At 36.3% G+C, this 18,207-nt stretch overlaps 1 protein-coding gene across 2 annotated transcripts; it reads left to right on the plus strand.

Annotated features, from left to right (window-relative positions):
* The first annotated feature begins 2,662 nt into the window (after positions 1-2,662).
* On the plus strand, positions 2,663-17,998 carry nos2b (nitric oxide synthase 2b, inducible). Of its 2 annotated transcripts, none has more exons than XM_073862909.1 (23): positions 2,663-3,602; positions 8,076-8,224; positions 8,350-8,512; positions 9,154-9,245; positions 9,392-9,533; positions 9,598-9,737; positions 10,343-10,517; positions 10,609-10,710; positions 10,844-11,038; positions 11,183-11,265; positions 11,397-11,541; positions 13,517-13,621; positions 13,799-13,848; positions 13,944-14,118; positions 14,198-14,318; positions 14,481-14,559; positions 14,654-14,838; positions 14,923-15,089; positions 15,994-16,204; positions 16,478-16,565; positions 16,660-16,781; positions 16,852-17,195; positions 17,346-17,998. In XM_073862909.1, exons 2-23 carry the CDS (start codon positions 8,115-8,117, stop codon positions 17,388-17,390), a joined length of 3,039 nt encoding a protein of 1,012 aa, XP_073719010.1. In that variant the 5' UTR covers positions 2,663-3,602; positions 8,076-8,114; the 3' UTR covers positions 17,391-17,998. The 2 variants fall into 2 exon arrangements, with proteins under 2 accessions (XP_073719010.1, XP_073719011.1); XM_073862910.1 differs by having other exon boundaries at positions 16,481-16,565.
* Positions 17,999-18,207: the final 209 nt, after the last annotated feature.

Raw genomic sequence — 18,207 nt, forward strand, 5'->3', positions numbered from 1 at the left:
TTTCACCAGTTGGTATAAGAGAAAAAATGGCTGTCTAGTTTAAGTACCTAATCTGTCCCGCTGTAGTCAGGTTTGGAGATCAGCAGTGAAGTGGAATAATAAGTGCACCCTGGCTGACTTTCAATGGAACAGTTGGAGAAGTTTTAGCAATTTTTGCAAAAAAATGTGTTATTCTAAATATACATTCAAGGTTTAACAAAAAAAAAGAAAAAGATTAGACAAGGCTATATAGCCCAGTATGGATTTGAGAAATTCAGGAATGTCAAATGCGCAGTGAGGTAATGCAAAAGAATGTCTCAACATGTTCTGTTGTTAATGTTATTTGAAGAGTTTGGTTCCAAAACGCAATAAAAGCCATTTTTGAAAAAAATTAGTTACTGTCAAAATCAGTATTGTATCAGGTCAGTATTTAAAAGTAAATTCTTAATTTTACGTAAAATCCAATATCCGTTGTGTTATTCTGTCATCTTTTCTCCCTTTTTTCCCAAAACGCAATAAACGCCACTCCTCCTTTTCTCCAGAATGCAATAAATCCGCTCCACAAATTACAGCGCACCATTACACGCAATGTAAACAAACAATGGCGGCGTACATAGGTAGATGACATAGGTCATCTACTTTGTACTTTGTGATTAACAAACAAACAAAAACAAAATAATACTTTAATAGCATTGATAAACCTGTGGTTGTTTTCTGTGACGGGAAAGTTACGTAAGCCATCAACATCTAAAATTTATGCGAGAGGCACTCGGGAGACGCTCGCTTGTTCTCCTGACAGCTTCTAGCTTCTCTCGTGCTAACACATTGACCCCAGGGGATCTTTAATTTTTGCCATTTTATCCTAATATGAAAAAGTAAGTGTTTTGATTAATGCCATTAATGTTTATTTTTTTAATCAGTGTGTACAACTGTTCAACTAAATGAATATAAAATGGCAAAAATTAATGCCATTAATTTTACTCAAAGTCAACAAGAATCACAGCTGATCGCTGTGAAAAATGTTAAGCGACGATGTCAAGTGTAATCGCTCAGCAATGACAGTGTTCCTAATATGACAAAGTAAGTGTTTTGATTAATGCCATTAATGTTTATTTTTTTAATCAGTGTGTACAACTGTTCAACTAAATGAATATAAAATGGCAAAAATTAATGCACATTTATACATTGATTGAATAGATTTATAGAATTTTGAAAAAAACCTTGGATTTATTGCATTTTGTAGAAAAAATAATTCGTTTTTTATAATAAATCTTTGAAAATCAAGTTATGGATTTTAATTTTTTATGTTTTTATAACCTAAAGATGCTATCTGAAAGTTTGTAACAGAAAATAGTGGTGTTCATCTTGTCACTTTCTTGGTATAGAAAACACGTTTTTACCGAAATTTGTCAAAATGGATTTATTGCGTTTTGGAACCAAACTCTTCATTTATACATTATCAAATGTTGCATCTTTGTAATTTAAAAATCACAATTTTTATTCTGTAATTACAACACTATTAAAAATAATTTAGAAATGATTTATTAGTATAGTAAATAAAACCAATGTGTATTAGTTTACTAAAACATAAATTCTGTAAATTATTATTTCGGGGGTGGAGTCTTTCAGCATGTACTTGATAAAAATCTCAATAATAAATCTCAATTTGGTGTTTAGAAAAAACAGTTTCATGGTTACAGTTTAGGAAATTAATCATTTCGACCAGCAGATGCCTATAGAGACCCATTCATTTTATTGGATGTGGCCAACTGCTCAACATCAGTACTTTAGTGATACATTTTGTGAATTTATGTTTATATAAACATTAGAAAGGACATTAAAAATAAAAATTATTTCAAATATTAGAATGTTTTGTAGTTTTTGATGCATTTTGAAATGTCTGTTTTTACAAAATGCCACAGAAATTGGACTGAATGTATGTGTGTGTGTGTGTGTGTGTGTCTGTCTGTGTGTGTGTCTGTTTGTGTGTGTGTGTTTGAGTGTGTGTGTGTGTATGAGTGTGTGTGTGTCTGTCCGTTTGTGACTTTGTCTTTCTGTCTTTCTGTGTGTGTCTGTGTCTTTATGTGTGTGTAAGTTTTACTGTGTCTTTGTCTGTTTGTGCGTGTGTGTGCGTGTTTGTGTATGTGCGCTCGTGTGTGTGTGGGGGGGGGGTAGTGTATAATGACATGTTAACTATGCTATTACCTTGGTTTATGGGGACACAGGAAGTGTGTGTGTGTATGTGCGCTCGTGTGTATGTGCGCGCATGTGTGTGTGTGTGTGTGTGTGTGCGCGCGCACTCACCTGAGCATTTTACATCTTTGTTTTGCATCTGTGGCTTTTTTTTGCCAAATTTTGTAAAAAAATGCTCCCTGTGGCAGTTATACCTTTGTGTGTGTGTGTGTGTGTGTGTGTGTGTGTGTGTGTGTGTGTGTGTGTGTGTGTGTGTGTGTGTGTGTGTGTGTGTGTGTGTGTGTGTGTGTGTGTGTGTGTGTGTGTGTGTGTGTGTGTGTGTGTGTGTGTGTGTGTGTGTGTGTGTGTGTGTGTGTGTGTGTGTGTGATTGAGCATGTCTTTTCTATATTGCATTTACCAGGCCTACCTTTCTGTGTTAAAATTTTCAGATTTATTCTTGATGCATTGATTTTTTTTACAAATAAAAGGAGAAAATTTTTTTTTTGCATTTCCCATTCATTTCAATTGGGGTCATTTTTACCCCCAAAGGGACTAAGTGAGTGAATTTTTTGTTTACGCCTCTTTAGAACGACCGAATCAAGCCCAGTTGTTTTATATGAATCTTGACAGATAATCTGAAAAAGTCACAAAATCTAATTCCACTGAGATGAAAAGAACCATATTTTTTTAACTAAAGAAAAGTGGCTTGGGGTAAGATTGACCCCAAGGGACTAAATAGGGTTAATGTGGAATCCTTCTGAAAGTTTTGGATGAACTACGTGGCTTTATTAGATTTGTCACATGACATAGTAAGATGCAGGTGTGCTTCCCCTTTGAATTCATTAGACCGCCGGAGTCTTACAGATACTGGATGAGTTTCTGTCGTGAGATTTAGATTGTGACATTTGATAATAGCGGAGGTCAGATTTTTACTAATCTGCTAATGCAAGGAGCAGGACTCTTGACCTGCCCTTATCTACAGGCATTTTAGCTCGAGTATAAAAGAAACCCTCTGCAGACTGAGAAAACATCGACCGACACCAAGGTAATAACACATGTATTTATAAGTTGCATGTTTTTATTACTATTATAAATTAAAATAAATATGTCTCTGTTATAAAAGTATTTAGATGCAACAGCATCTGTAGCCCATCCCAATATTTTCAATTGTTAAATTGATGTATAATTATAATCCGTTACTTCAGAAAGATATGTGGAACCAGATTACTAAAGACGACAAAAACATACTCAAGCAAATAAAGACAAAGTCGGTGAGCAAACATTAAATGTAATGTAGTATTTATATAAATAAAAGCAGTTTTTTAAAATATTATTGGTGTTGCTATAGCAATGGGAGGGCAAGGTGAATAGATGCCCCTTGTCAAAGCAAGTGAAAAACTACGAGGATGGCTCGTGCTATCAAGATACTTTACATCACAGAGCGGTCAAGGTAAGAAATTACAAGATTTATACACATTTTTATATACATTATATTGTTTATATATTGTAAAAAGTAGAAGCTGCTCTACTTAAAAACCTGCATTAATTGGTAAAACGTAAAATATTTCAACTTTTTTTTAACTTTAATTCGTTTAAAGTTCCCCTTGGTGTTACGAAGCAATTTTTTAAGTTGATCCAAGACACTTTTTACAGTGTATAGGCTTTATATAGAGCCATGTGAGCATATTAAAATGTACAATGTAAATATAAATTCTTAGCTGCCTCATTTTAACTTACTATTTTTAATTGTTACTTAACTTTATGTTGAGCAATTTCAACTTGTTTTCATGAGCTGCTGTAACTAATTGCTTAATCCAGAGCCAAATATAGAAAAAAACTTTGAAAAAAATGTTTTACCTTTTATATGTTGTTGTAGGAGTCATCTAATGCAGAAATAAATAGGTTTTTACATTTTAGTAATTTTTATGAAAATTTTGTAATATTACAACATGCACAAAAAATGTCCAGTCATTAATAAACTCTCCTTTTTTCAGAGTTTATATAGCTCCACACTTATCCGAGTTAAATGAACACTTTCAAGATAGGAACATTTTTAACACTAGGCCAGAGTCACAAAAATGTTAAAGGGGTCATATTATGAGATTTTTTTAAAATGTAAAATGGGTCTTTGGTGTCTCCAGAGTGCATATGTGAAGTTTTAGCTTAAATACCTCACAGCTCATTTATTATAGCATGTTAAAATTTCCACTTTGTAGGTCTGAGCAAGAATGTGTTGTTTTTAGGTGTGTCCTTTAAAATGCAAATGAGCTGATGAAATGCAAACACTAGTCACAATGATGGTGACCTTAAACCTTTAACTGCCACACCAAGAAAAGCTCATTTGAAAAAAAAATTGTTTGCATTTCTTCTCTCCTTATGTCGCTAGTTAACATGTCAAATGCGCAGTGAGGTAATGCATGTAAATGTATTTTTTTTCAACATATCTCATTATTTTTTTTAAATCGGCCTCTACCAAATGGTTGATATGTCACTTAAAGGAATTCAAACACATACTATGGAAATTAAAAATATGATTTTTTTAAACATAATCAAAATAAAATAGTTTTGTATATTAAATGTCTTTATTGATTGAAGTATAAAATATTAAAATATTTTAGGCTTTCATTTTAACACAGGAAATGAAATGTTGCAATAAAACTAAAAGTAAAAAATAAGGACTTTCTGAATTTAAAACCTAAAATAAAAGAAGGATTTTTTTTAGATAAATTAACCCTTGTGCCTTGTTCCAATTTACTACCCTTTCGTGTTGCCAGCGGCCAAAAAAGGCCACCAAACCAAACGGCCGCAAAAATGCATCAGACCAATATTTTTTTCAAATTTTTTTGCATAAATCTGTTAATCAACCTCAGAACTGATCAAAACCACCAAATGTTCCCAAAAATTCCATGATTTCAACTGTTTAATTGCCAAGCTCACAAGTGATGCCACCGACTTGAGAAAAAAAAACACAAAATCACTGATTTTAAATATAAAAAGTGATTTTGGACTGAATTTTTTTTCAAAATTATAAAATTCTTGGGCATGACAAATATTGTTAAAAACATTGTCTTAGAAGAATTTTTAGTTTTTGTGCGGCATCAGATTGAATTTTTTTCTCCCTCGTTTGTTGTTTGTGGCCGTTTTTTACCCATTGACTTCCATTGTGGCAACATTTTTTGATTTCAGATCCGTGACACCGTGTTGCCATGCATTTTTGATTCTTTGTGGTTTTGCCTTTTGCAAAGAGGTAAAATTTGTCATTTTTACTGTTGATCACCATTTGTCACAATTAACCCTTTAGTAGCCTTTGCAAAAAAAAAGAGCTTGAATTCTGGCTTGTACATTGAGTTATATGGAGTATAACAGCATATTAGAGAGAGAGAGAGAGACAGAGAGAGAGAGAGAGTGTGTGTGTGTGTGTGTGTGAGTGTTTGTGTGTGTCTGCGTGCGTGCGTGCGTGCTTGCATGTGTGTGCGTCTGTGTGGAAAAATCTGTAAAAAATCTTCTCTGCATCAGATTTATGAACAACATTTATTATGAACCAAAATGCAAAAACAACTTCAAATAAACTGAACAATGAAGCAAGAGTAGAGGATGGATGGATGGAGAACTAAACAATCAAACAAATTTTTTGGTGTGTATATGTGTACGTGTGTGTGTTCAGTCTTTTCAGCAGGACTTGCAGCATATTACTTGGTGCTCTCTGCAAGTGTGTCTACCACAACGGATACAAGTGCTGACTGTTCTTTTTTTGGTTCTGTACACCACTTGCATGTTCCCCTCTTCACTCCTGAGCTGCTGATGCCTGCTGGTGTCTGTGGATTTGTGTGTAGAGGGACAGCTACAGGAGACTAAATCCCTCTCACCAGTGCAGCACTAACTGGTGCGCGAGGGATGTGCTCTCTCCTCAATACTAACACTAACCCTACACACACACACACACACACACACACACTCGTACACACACAGACACACTCGTACACACACACTCGTACAGACACAATGGTTTTATAGTCCATATAACTCAATGCACAAACCAGAATTTATGCTCTGTTTTTTTGCACAGTCCACCAAAGGGTCAACGGCGCCACATGGCGACCAACAGCAAAAATGACAAACCCCACCTCCCTGCAAAAGGAAAAGGCACAAAGAATGAAGAATGCATGGTAACAAGGTGTCATGGCTCAGCAATCAAAAAACGTTGCCACAATGGAAGTCAATGGGGAAAAAACGGCCACAAACAACAAATGAGGGAGAAAAAAACCCAATCTGATGCCGCACAAAAACCAAAAACGCATCAAAGCCAATGCCCCCACCAATCCCTGGCATGCCCAAGACCGTAAAAAAGGCAAAAGAAAATCCAGCCCACAGTCACGTTTTGTATTGAAAATCTGTCATTTTGTGTGTTTTTTTCCCCCAGGTCAGTGACACTACTTGTGAGCTTGGCAATGGAGGAGTTGGGATCATGGAATTTTTGCGAACGTTTGGTGGTTTTGATCGGTGCTGAGGTTGATTGACAGATTTATGCAAAAAAAATGTGAAAAAAGTGTCATCCGATAAATTTTTGCAGCAGTTTAATTTAGTGGCCTTTTTTGGCCGCTAACAACACGTAAGGGTAGTAGATTTGCCCACGGTATATTGTTAAGTTTTTGAAAAATTTCAAAGCATTTTCTTAAAATATGTGTAAATATAAGATTTGTCACCAAAAATCATGCCATTTGCTGAAACACAGAGAAAGTTGTGGCCAAATTAAGACAAAAAAATAGCAAAAATGGCCAAAAATGGCCCCAACAACACATAAGGGTTAAGTCATGGAGTCATGGCATGAAAATCTGACATTTTCCATGTTTAAGTGCTATGATTGGGTCCCCAGTGCTTCTATCAACCTAGAAAATGTCAAAAAGATCAACTTAGTTTTGGTAAACCATTCTGCAAGCATGTGAAAAAATAGGTAATTGAAATTTGGCTTCCCTTGTGATATCAAAAGGAGGTCTTATTATAATAGTACGGCCCCCTAATCTGCACTATCCAACCACAGCACTGCCATTTAGTGTAGAGAAAGAGAGAGAGAAAATAAATCAAAGCACAATTAAGTTTCAATTTCAACAAACCACCATCATTGTGATCAGTGTTTGCACTTCATCCGCACATTGACATTTTAAAGGACACACCCAAATGGCACATTTTTGCACACACCTACAAAGTGGCAATTTTAACATGCTATAATAAGTTATTTATTTGGTATTTTAAGCTAAAACTTCATATATGTACTCTGGGGACACCAAAGATTTATTTGACATCTTAAAAAAGTCTTGTGACATGGCCCCTTTAACATTTCTTTGTAAATCAGCAATGCTGTGTAGAGGAAGCCAACGTTACAAACAATCCTTCAAACAATTTAAAACATCATTTAAGAAGTAATTTTTGATTAATGAATCAGTAATTATGATTTTCATACATTAATTATATGAATTCATTATAGTTATTTACCAATTGAAGTATTAAAAAAATACTTCAATTGGTAACACTTGAAATTGGTAAAAAGTTTGTTTTTTAACTTAAAATTACACTTGACATATTTACATGAAAGTGTTACCAATTAAAGTATTTTTTTTTAAGTTGATCCAACTCACATTTTACAGTGTAAGTTAAGGTTTATCATGTTCTTTATTTATATAGATTTTTTTGAAGATGCTTAAATCTAAATATTGTTTATATTTTTAAATTATATGGTAAAGAGTTACCAGTTAGCCTCTAAATTATTTAGTATAATGATCCTGCTAATTGTAAATTGATTGAGTAATTTTGCATTGATTGTACAGTGACCATAAGCTTTTGTTTCTATAAATTAGGTAAAATGCAATATTGTTGTTAAAAATACATAATAGTAGAATAATAAAAGTTCATTTCTCTTTAATTTTAGAAACAGCCGTGCACAACTAATGTTTGTGAGGGCTCTATTATGAGTTCAAAGTCTCTGATGCGGTGTCCCTCCTCTACTTTGCTAGGCTCCAATGAAATCCTCATGCAAGCTATTGACTTCATTAATCAGTATTACAAGTCCATTAAAAAGTAAGAAAAAACTTATCGTTTTAAATTTTATATTGCATTTTCCCCCTGTTTAATGCCACAATAAATCAGATCATGAACACTTGCTTCATTTAAATAGTCAAACTTGTTTGATATTTTAAATTTAGCACAAAAATTGAAGAGCACCTGGCTCGTGTGGAGGAGGTTTCCACACAAATAGATGCAACTGGATCATATCAACTCACAACAAAGGAACTGGAATTTGGGGCTAAGCAGGCGTGGAGAAACGCACCGAGATGCATTGGCAGAATACAGTGGGCTAATCTGCAGGTGCTTTTCATACCTGATGCAAACTTAAGATTATGTGTAGTGTGTGTCATGGCCTACCCAGTCTCACGTAGATGCGTATAAATAGCATGAAGTGTAAAAATCGTGCAATACATACACCAAATTCCACTTTGGCGTGCATATGATACGCCAGTCCTTCCCATTCGCTTAAACGGAAAAAAACGGAAAAAAATCTTTTTTTGTCATTTTATTTATTGGTTCCTCAATTTTTTCTGTTTTTTAAACCATTTTCACTTGGGTTTAGGGTTAGATTTTAGATTTGCTTAATGAGGTTATTTAATATCTCCATGTTTTTGTCCATATTTAAGCCATGGTCGCTTGGAGTTGGGGTTAGAGTTGGGGTTTGGGTTAGGATGTCATTTTTATATAACAAAAAGTTGTTCTAACCCTAAACCCAAGCAAAAATGGTAAAAAAAGCAAAAAAAACTGAGAAACCAATACATAAAACGACAAAAAAGATGCACCGTTTAAGTGAATGGGAAGGACTGGCCTATCATATGCACGCCAAAGTGGAATTTGGCGTATGTATTGCATGATTTTTACACTTCGTGCTATTTATACGCAACTCCGTGAGACTGGGCTGGTCATGGCACAGTTTTTTTTTCTCTTATTGTCCTGTTCAGGTGTTTGATGCACGCAGATGCAGAACAGTAGCTGATATGTTCCAGGTGCTGTGTGATCACATTCAGTTTGCCACTAATGGAGGCAACCTAAGGTAGGCGAAAAATTAGGTAAATAAATACTGTATATTGTCATATGCTTTTTTTAAATCTAAAATTAATAAGCCAGCATAAAAGAGTCATTGTCTTGCACATTTGATGAGAAATTGTCACAATAAACATTGTTTGTTGTTTTTTAAAGGTCCACCATCACTATATTTCCTCAAAGAACTGACGGCCAACACGATTTTCGCGTATGGAATACGCAACTCATAAGATACGCAGGTTATAAGATGACGGATGGCACAATAATAGGAGATCCTGCCAGTGTTGACTTTACAGAGGTAGCTATCTGTCCATATTATATACATATTCTATACAGTACATTACATTGTCTTGTTATTACAGATTTGCATCCAGCTTGGATGGACACCAAAGTATGGTCTGTTTGATGTGCTTCCCCTGTTGCTACAAGCTAATGGAGAGGACCCTCAGCTTTTTGAAATTCCTGAACATTTGATTTTGGAAGTTCCCATGGAGCACCCACAGTAAGTGACCTCATACTCAATAGCTGCCTGGGAATAACATGCCTTGGAAAGATTAAAATTACTGATTGATTGATAATCCTTTAGTAACACCATCATGTTTCAATAGTTCCTCAAGAAATCAAAGTGAGACATTTAGTGCTTTTATATACGTGTTATTTCAAGTGCAGTTTTGTTTACAACCAAAGCACTTGAGATGAGGTGCTTAAATGTCTAATGTTTATTAAAAGCTAAAAGGAACCTGTCTTTAAGTACCTTAAGTACCCAAGAGTGGAAAAGCCATTTGAATCTAAGACAACTTGTCTCAGCGCCACATTCTTTCATTTAGATACAACCATTGAGTTTGACCACTGAGACCCGATGTCATGTACTCAAAGCAGTTTATAAAGCTAACTAATTAGTTTTCTCAAGGACTGTGTGAAATTTGCTGAAGTGTTTGTAGACACAATTGGGCCACAATTGTCCATTGGAGCAAATCTGTAAACATAGCTAACATATATGAGAGGAAAATGGGAAAATTAAAGTGACACTAGAAGTGAAAAATTGATCTAATTAACATATTGACCTGTTAGCAGCAATATATATTCAACGTATATTTTCTTCTTTAGGTGTGAATGGTTTAAGGATTTGAATCTCCGTTGGTATGCATTGCCTGCCGTGTCCAACATGTTGCTTGAGATTGGTGGTCTTGAATTCACAGCATGTCCTTTTAATGGGTGGTACATGGGAACTGAAATTGGAGTCAGGGACTTTTGTGATGCCAAACGCTACAATGTTCTTGAGGTGCCTCAACATTTCTTTTTAGAATATAGAAAGTTGGATGTTCTTTAAAACAGATTTTCTTTTGTTATAATTATGTTATTATTTCCTAAAGCGAGTCGCTCGTAGAATGGGCTTGGAGACGCAAAAACTCTCCTCACTATGGAAGGATCAGGCCTTGGTGACCATCAATGTCGCAGTGATGCATAGTTTTCAGGTACATTCAGGTTCAAAATTGAGTGTGTATAGTGAGATATGAAATATGAATCTACTGGTTTAGTGAAATCTTTTATTTATATAGATTTCATACATTTTTAGTTTGAGGTGACCTCTTGTGTTTCTAAATGTAGAAAAATAAGGTCACCATCACCGACCATCATTCTGCAAGTGAGTCCTTCATGAAGCACATGGAGATGGAGGTACGTCTGCGTGGAGGGTGTCCAGCTGACTGGATCTGGCTGGTGCCACCAATGTCTGGTGCTTTAACACCGATGTTCCACCAGGAAATGCTGAACTACATCCTGTCACCATTTTTTTATTACCAGGTATCTTCCTAACGCTATCAGAGATGTCTGCAAAGTCTACAAATCTATTGAAAATTCAGAAATGCAGCTTTATTGGAATATTCTTGTGTTACTGATATAAAGATGTGACGTGTGATATAAAAAAAATGGTTTGCCCTGTTTTAGCCTGAACCATGGTTGACGCACAAGTGGAAGAACAAGAGAAAGCAAGCAAGAGGGCATAAAATCAGCTTCAAAGGCTTGATAAGGTACTGCATTTTTGTGTCAACATTTCTTCAAACAGAACAACACAGCACTGTTCTTTCTGAAGATATCTTTCTACAACAACATTATGAAAGTTTCAAAGGTTAGCTGCCAACTTCTTGTTTTTTTCCTCCAGAGTTGTGCTCTTCTCTCAAAGACTCATCAGATCAGTCTTAGCCAAGCGGGTGTGCTGTACCGTCCTCTATGCCACAGAAACAGGGAAATCTCAGACCTTTGCTAAGAAGCTCAATTCGATGCTGAACTGTGCCTTTAGCTCTAGGGTAAGAGAAGCATTACCTTCAACAATTAACAATTACAAAAACTCTTTTGAACACATTTGAATGTGAAGCTGTGTAAGACAGATTGATAAAAAGTAACAAAACAAGATAGTACTTGACAGACATGGGGACTTGTGACTTGGTGACTTGGACTCGAGTTGACTTGAGTCACTATTTTTGTGACTTGTGACTTGACAAAAAATAAAATACTTGAGACTTGACTCGGACTTGGAAGTTAAAGACTCGGGACTTGACTTGAGACACGATGACTTGAATGACTTGAGTGTTATTCACATCATGTTTTCAGTTTGAATACAAAATATATAAACTGTTTTAAAAAATAAAGTTGACCCAGCTGGAGCGCAGGCTGAGAATGGCGCTGTCATGACTGAATCACGACACTGTCATCAGTCATGCCGTCTCGTACCTTACGCACACCACGCCCACTTAGAACAGATATCAACATGTCAGCCGGAGGGGTAGCGAGGGTCATTGCTTTCGGCTTCAACAAGATGGCAAAAGACGAACAGTGCGTTGCAAGACATGCAACATTAAAATCACAGGCAGCCAGACGATAACCTCCAATTTCGTCCGTCATTTGAAGAGCCATTCTGCCCAGTAAGTGCTTGTCAATTTGTTAATATCTGGTTAGTTGGTAATTAGCTAATGTAATAACAGCTAAAGTAGCCCGTACATTAACCCTCATCATACCGTGTTGGGGAAAAATGTGGACAAAATAATTTTGATTAATTTTTATAAAATACTTCCCTTGATCTGCGCGGTACGATACTTGGCTACTTTTTCTAAGTTTGCCACCTGAACACACACACACACACAGAGAAAAATGACTGGATTCTACAATGTTTGGACCGGTTCACATATCGCAACTTTTGCACGCTCAAGTTCGTTATTTCAAATGTAGGCGCGCGAACGGAAGAGATTACAATTTTGTTTGATTCCATGATGTATTTTACTGAACATGAGTACTTCTTTATATCTTTACGTTCTATATATCTTTATTAAGATCAGATTCTGCAGGTAAAATTACAATAATAAGGTGACTTGATTTGACTTGACTTGACTGGACTTGACTGGACTGGACTGGACTTGGACTTGGACTTGGAATTGGACTTGGACTTGGACTTGACCTACTACAAGACTTGACTTGACTTGACATAGCCTGTGACTTGACTTGACTTGACCAAGAAAAAAAATACTTTGGACTTGAAGGTTCAGACTTGAGACTTAATTGAGACTTGCACATGTGTGACTTGGTCCCATCTCTGGTACTTGATAGTTCTTGAACAGATAATGGGGTGGTTTTCGTCTATGTTCAAAGTGAAATTATACTGAAGTCATTTTACATCTGTTCAAAATTCCACCTGGTATTGATAGGCCACACTTGTTATTAACTACAGTGAAAATATATCTCTGTCTAAAAAATGCTACTTTCGCCCCTGTTCTCCCCTAGTGGCGCAAACTATTTTTTAAATTAACTTCTGCAATTTAATAAATCAGTAACATATAAAATGTGCAACAGGGCTCGAGCAGGTGGAACCAACCAAACATGTTGGCAGAATGAATAAGAGCTAGCTTCCTGCATTGGTGAAAAAAGTAACTAGTAGCTAGCTATGGATGGTAACAGTAATATTATAATTTTTTGTAATTAGTTACACTACTAGTTACCAGGAAAAGTAATAGTAACTAGTTACGGCCCAACACTGGAAGTTTAAACATCCATTTTAGTCTGGGAAACTGCCTCAGCGTGACTTTGTATCTACCCAACTTACTGTATGATTCTTGTATATGCCACAGTGCAAATATTACAAAAAGTAATTACAAAAGTCCAAAATGATCCAATTCAGTCGTCATAGTTTTATTAGCTTTAATATGAATTACGGTTTTTTTAATGAGTTATGAATTCCTTATCAATAGTTATTAACAATTATAATGACAATTTTTAAATTTGGTCAAACAGCTTGTCTGTATGGAGGACTACAACATCAGTGAACTTGAGAATGAAAGCCTTCTGATGGTTGTCACCAGTACCTTCGGCAGTGGAGACTGTCCAGGAAACGGAGAGGTGTGGACATTTTCATACACCTTACTGACCTAAAAATGTTACAAATCATCATCCAACATAATCCGAAAATCATGCCAAAAAAGTCATTTTTGCTTGTACAAAAACACATTCTGCTTGGCTGAAATCAGTTGTATCTTATTGTGTCTGTTTGGTAACAGGATTTTCTACTTTTCTCAGAATTTCAAGAAACAGTTATTCAGCCTGAAAACCCTAAGAAACAAAGTCAGGTCAGTATAAAAAGGTAAAGTACTGGTGCTACTCCTGTACACATGGTATTGTTAATGTACAAGAAAACCCTTCGTCATTTCTTTCCCCTACACAGGTACTGCGTGTTTGGTCTCGGCTCTCGCATGTACCCACAGTTCTGTGCGTTTGCTCATGCTGTGGATAGTAAGTTTGCAGCGCTGGGAGCTCTTTGCGTGTCCCCCACAGGGGAAGCAGATGAACTGAATGGACAAGATGAAGCTTTCTCAACCTGGGCTTGCACTGCTTTTAAGGTTGTGAATCGCGGTTTTGATGCTGGTGACATAAAGGAAATTGTGTATGAGAGCCATTGTGCTTCTGTTTTATTTGTAGGATGCATGCAAGGAGTTTAACATTCAAGGAGAGCTTCCTGGATCTGACCGCCTGGTGGACTCTTGGGATCCTCAGAAACACAGAGTTCAGAATGACAGCTGTACATTTGAGAGAATCGCAGGTACATCTGGGTCTGTTGTCTTGTAATACAGGATGATCTTGAGTTAAGTCTGAATGTAAAGAAAAGTAAAGCACACAATAGTTATATACCTAGGACTACTAGGATTACCCAATAAGAATAAAATTTTCCAGAAATCTCTCTAAACCTGGCTTGGTTTTACAGCTTTGTCGGCCCTTCATTCTAAATCTGTGGTTCCCTTGAAGCTGAAAAGAAGAAAGAATCTACAAAGTCTGCAGTCAAGGTTTAACCCACAATCTTGGTGTTGGATGCACATCTGTCTATAATTCGTTTTAGAACAATAGTTTTTATTACCTGCCTCATCTCCACATTTTTAGTCGTTCTACAATATTGGTGGAGTTGGATTGGAATGCCAAGCCCTTACATTTTGTCCCTGGAGATCACATAGGGATTTTTCCAGGTAACTCACCTGAGCTGGTGGCTGGTATCCTCAAGCGCATCTTCAATGCCCCTCCTATCAACCAGAGCCTTCGTTTGGAATTCCTCAGTGATTCTTACCCTGGTACTGAACCATGTCACCTAATTACGTAATTATAATAATGGACATCTTAATAACATAATGATGGATAATAATGTTGTCTTGCAGATGGTGAAAAGTGGCAGAGAGATGAACGATTACCCCCGTGTCCTCTTGCCCAAGCCCTGACGTACCTTCTGGATGTCACCACCCCACCTTCACAAAGCCTTCTCCGTAAGCTCTCAAAGATGGCAAGACAAGAAGACCATCGACAGCGTCTACTGGCATTAGCAACAGTAAGTGACTACTTTACTTAGTAAGTTATTTCACTGCCCTCTAGAATGCTTGTTTCTGATTGGCCAGTATATTTTGTGTCCATATTGCCATAAGTTTTGGGACACCCCTCCAAATCATTGAATTCAGGGATTCCAATCACTTCCAGTGAAAGGAACTCTTAATGCTTCATCATTTCAACTTTGTGGGAACAGTTTGGGATGGCCCCTTCCTGTTCCAGCATGACTGTGCACCAGTACAAGGTCCATAAAGGCATGGATGAGTGAGTTTGGTGTGGACGAACTTGACTGGCCTGCACAGAGTCCTGACCTCAACCTAATAGGACATTGTTGGGATAAATAAGAGCAGAGACTACGAGCAAGGCCTTGTTGTCCAACATCAGTGTTTGACCTTACAAATGTGCTTTTAGAAGAATGGTCAAAAATTCCCATAAACACACTACTAAACCTTGTAGAAAGTCTTCCAAGAAAAGTTGAAGCTGTTATAGCTGCAAAGAGTGGGCCAACTCCATTTTAAACCCTATGGATTAAGAATGGGATGCCATTCAGGTTCATGTGCAGGCAGGTGTCCCAAAACTTTTGGCAAAATAGTGTATTTACTCATGTGGCAAGTAGCTGTAATAAGTGGGATAATGTATAGTCAGACGGTTGTTATCGCAAATAAACCCCTTCGTGTAATACAAGACCACCTCCTGATTTTCCTGTCATAAAACGGAGATTGAAACAGATTAGTAATACTCCATCACTAGCTCATTACCTTATACAGCATCTCTTCACGGTAATATACTGTAGAACTGTTTCCAGTAAATGCATCAATCGATCTCAATGAATGATAATATTTGTTCAATGGAACTGCTTACTTTTGATTTTTAAAGTTTTGTTAGTTAAAGTAAACATCCGCCCACAGGACGTTCAGGTGTATTTTGCATGGAAGGACTTCCACAAACCAACATTCCTCGAAGTACTGGAGGAGTTTCCCTCTCTGGAACTGAATGCTGCCTTTCTCCTGAGCCAGCTACCTCTGCTGAAGCCACGCCTCTACTCCATAAGCTCCTCCCCTGACCTACACCCTCACGAGCTCCACCTCACTGTGGCCGTGGTCAGCTATTACACACAGGGTATACGAAAGCCAAAACCTATACTATATCTTGTTCTCATGTAAAGCTTTTGGAGTCTGTATAATGCGTTTCTTTTTATAAGATTCCTTATTATTGAGTCACATTAGAGGGATGGCAAAGAAACTCATTATCTCAGTGATAATTATCTCATTATCTCAAAGTGTCTGGAAGATTTTCCCTTACAAGCTGTAATAATTTCTTTAGACCTAATGACCTAGAAGAACTTTCAACGTCATGGTAATGTTGAAATTAACTATTTTCTGCCTTATTTAGCAGGAAAGGGTTCACTGCATTTTGGCGTCTGCAGTACCTGGCTTAATACCATTAAAGAAGGAGACATGGTGCCCTGTTTTATCCATAGGTACCACATTTCACATTACTAAGAGATCATTTTAGTAGTTAAGACGTCTTAACTTTGTTATGATATGAATGTTTTACTATTCAAACAATTGCAGCTCGGATGGGTTCCACCTCCCATCTGACCCCAGCACTTCCTGTATCCTTGTGGGCGCTGGGAGCGGCATCGCTCCCTTCAGAAGCTTCTGGCAACAACGATTCCATGACAGCAAGAAAAGAGGTATTGATTTCTATCCTGTGTTTTAAAGTTGCGTTGTCCAATTGTTGTTTGTGTATTTCTCATTCTGTAGGTCTGAAAGGAAATCCTATGACACTCGTGTTCGGGTGTCAAAGTTCAGATAAAGATCACCTTTATAAAGAAGAGACTCTGGACATGCAAGATAATGGCACTCTGGACATTATTGCAACGGCTTACTCTCGACAAGCTGGTCAACCTAAGGTTTATGTTCAGGATGTCCTTCGAGAACAAATGAATGACAAGGTCTTTGAGGTTCTGCATCAGAATCGTGGTCATCTGTACATATGCGGGGGCTTAAACATGGCCCGTGATGTGGCCTCCTCCATTCAAGAAGTCCTGGTCAGCCGGTTGGACATAAGTCTCGCTCAGGCTGAAGAATATCTTTCAAGGCTTAAGGTGAACATGCAGACACATTTCATTGCCAATAAAATATAACACCTTATATTGCCTTAAAGCATTTCTGTTATTGCCAGGTTGTTTTCTTGTTCTAATGTGTCATTATATGTATGTTCAATAATTGCATATGATCATCCTGCTTGCTTACAGAATGAGAGGCGCTACCACGAGGACATTTTTGGGTCCTGGTGCTGATGAACCATCTTTGTGTTTTTAAGAGATCACAACAAAAACATACACAAAAAAGAGATAAATCCTACAAGTTAATTATTTTTATGTTTTTGTAAAGTCTTGTCCACAAACAACATTACCACTAAAATGTGGATAAATGTGTAGTAACTCATAAATGTACACCAGTCTGACACAGCAGCATAATACTGGATAGCACCTTGGTTATCAAACATAACTTTATATGTATAGTTGTAATTATAGTAAAGATTCTTTATTTCTTGCACTGTAAAATGAACACTGTTTTTCATGCTTTTACCATTTTAACAGTATAACCTGTTTGGTTGTTTAATACATTTTTATTTTATTTTGGTAAGATGATCTACACTGTGGTAACTCTTGGCAGGAGCAATCCTTTTTGGCTAGCTCCAGCTAACAACATTAGACGTGCGATCAAACCCACAATGGGCTTCCAAAGTCTAAATCCTAGTGGGAAAAAATATCTGTTGCATTTTTCTAATTGCAATTAAATAATTTCATAAAACATTAAGTAAATTAAACAAATTCACTTTTTACATAATTTCACTATTAATTATTACTTGCTAATATTGATACTTAAAATTTTGACAATTTTGTCCAGGTTTAAATTAGATTAAAATATAAAAAAAAAAAAAAAAAAAAATATATATATATATATATATATATATATATATATATATATATATATATATATATATATATATATATATATATAATATCAATAATATAATATATGAAACTTGCAATTTAATGTTTTACACAAAAACAAAAAGATGAAATTGATGGAAGAGTAAAGGTTATCGTG

Source organism: Misgurnus anguillicaudatus, chromosome 24 (assembly GCF_027580225.2).
Source record: "Misgurnus anguillicaudatus chromosome 24, ASM2758022v2, whole genome shotgun sequence".
Classification (NCBI taxonomy): Eukaryota; Metazoa; Chordata; class Actinopteri; order Cypriniformes; family Cobitidae; genus Misgurnus; species Misgurnus anguillicaudatus.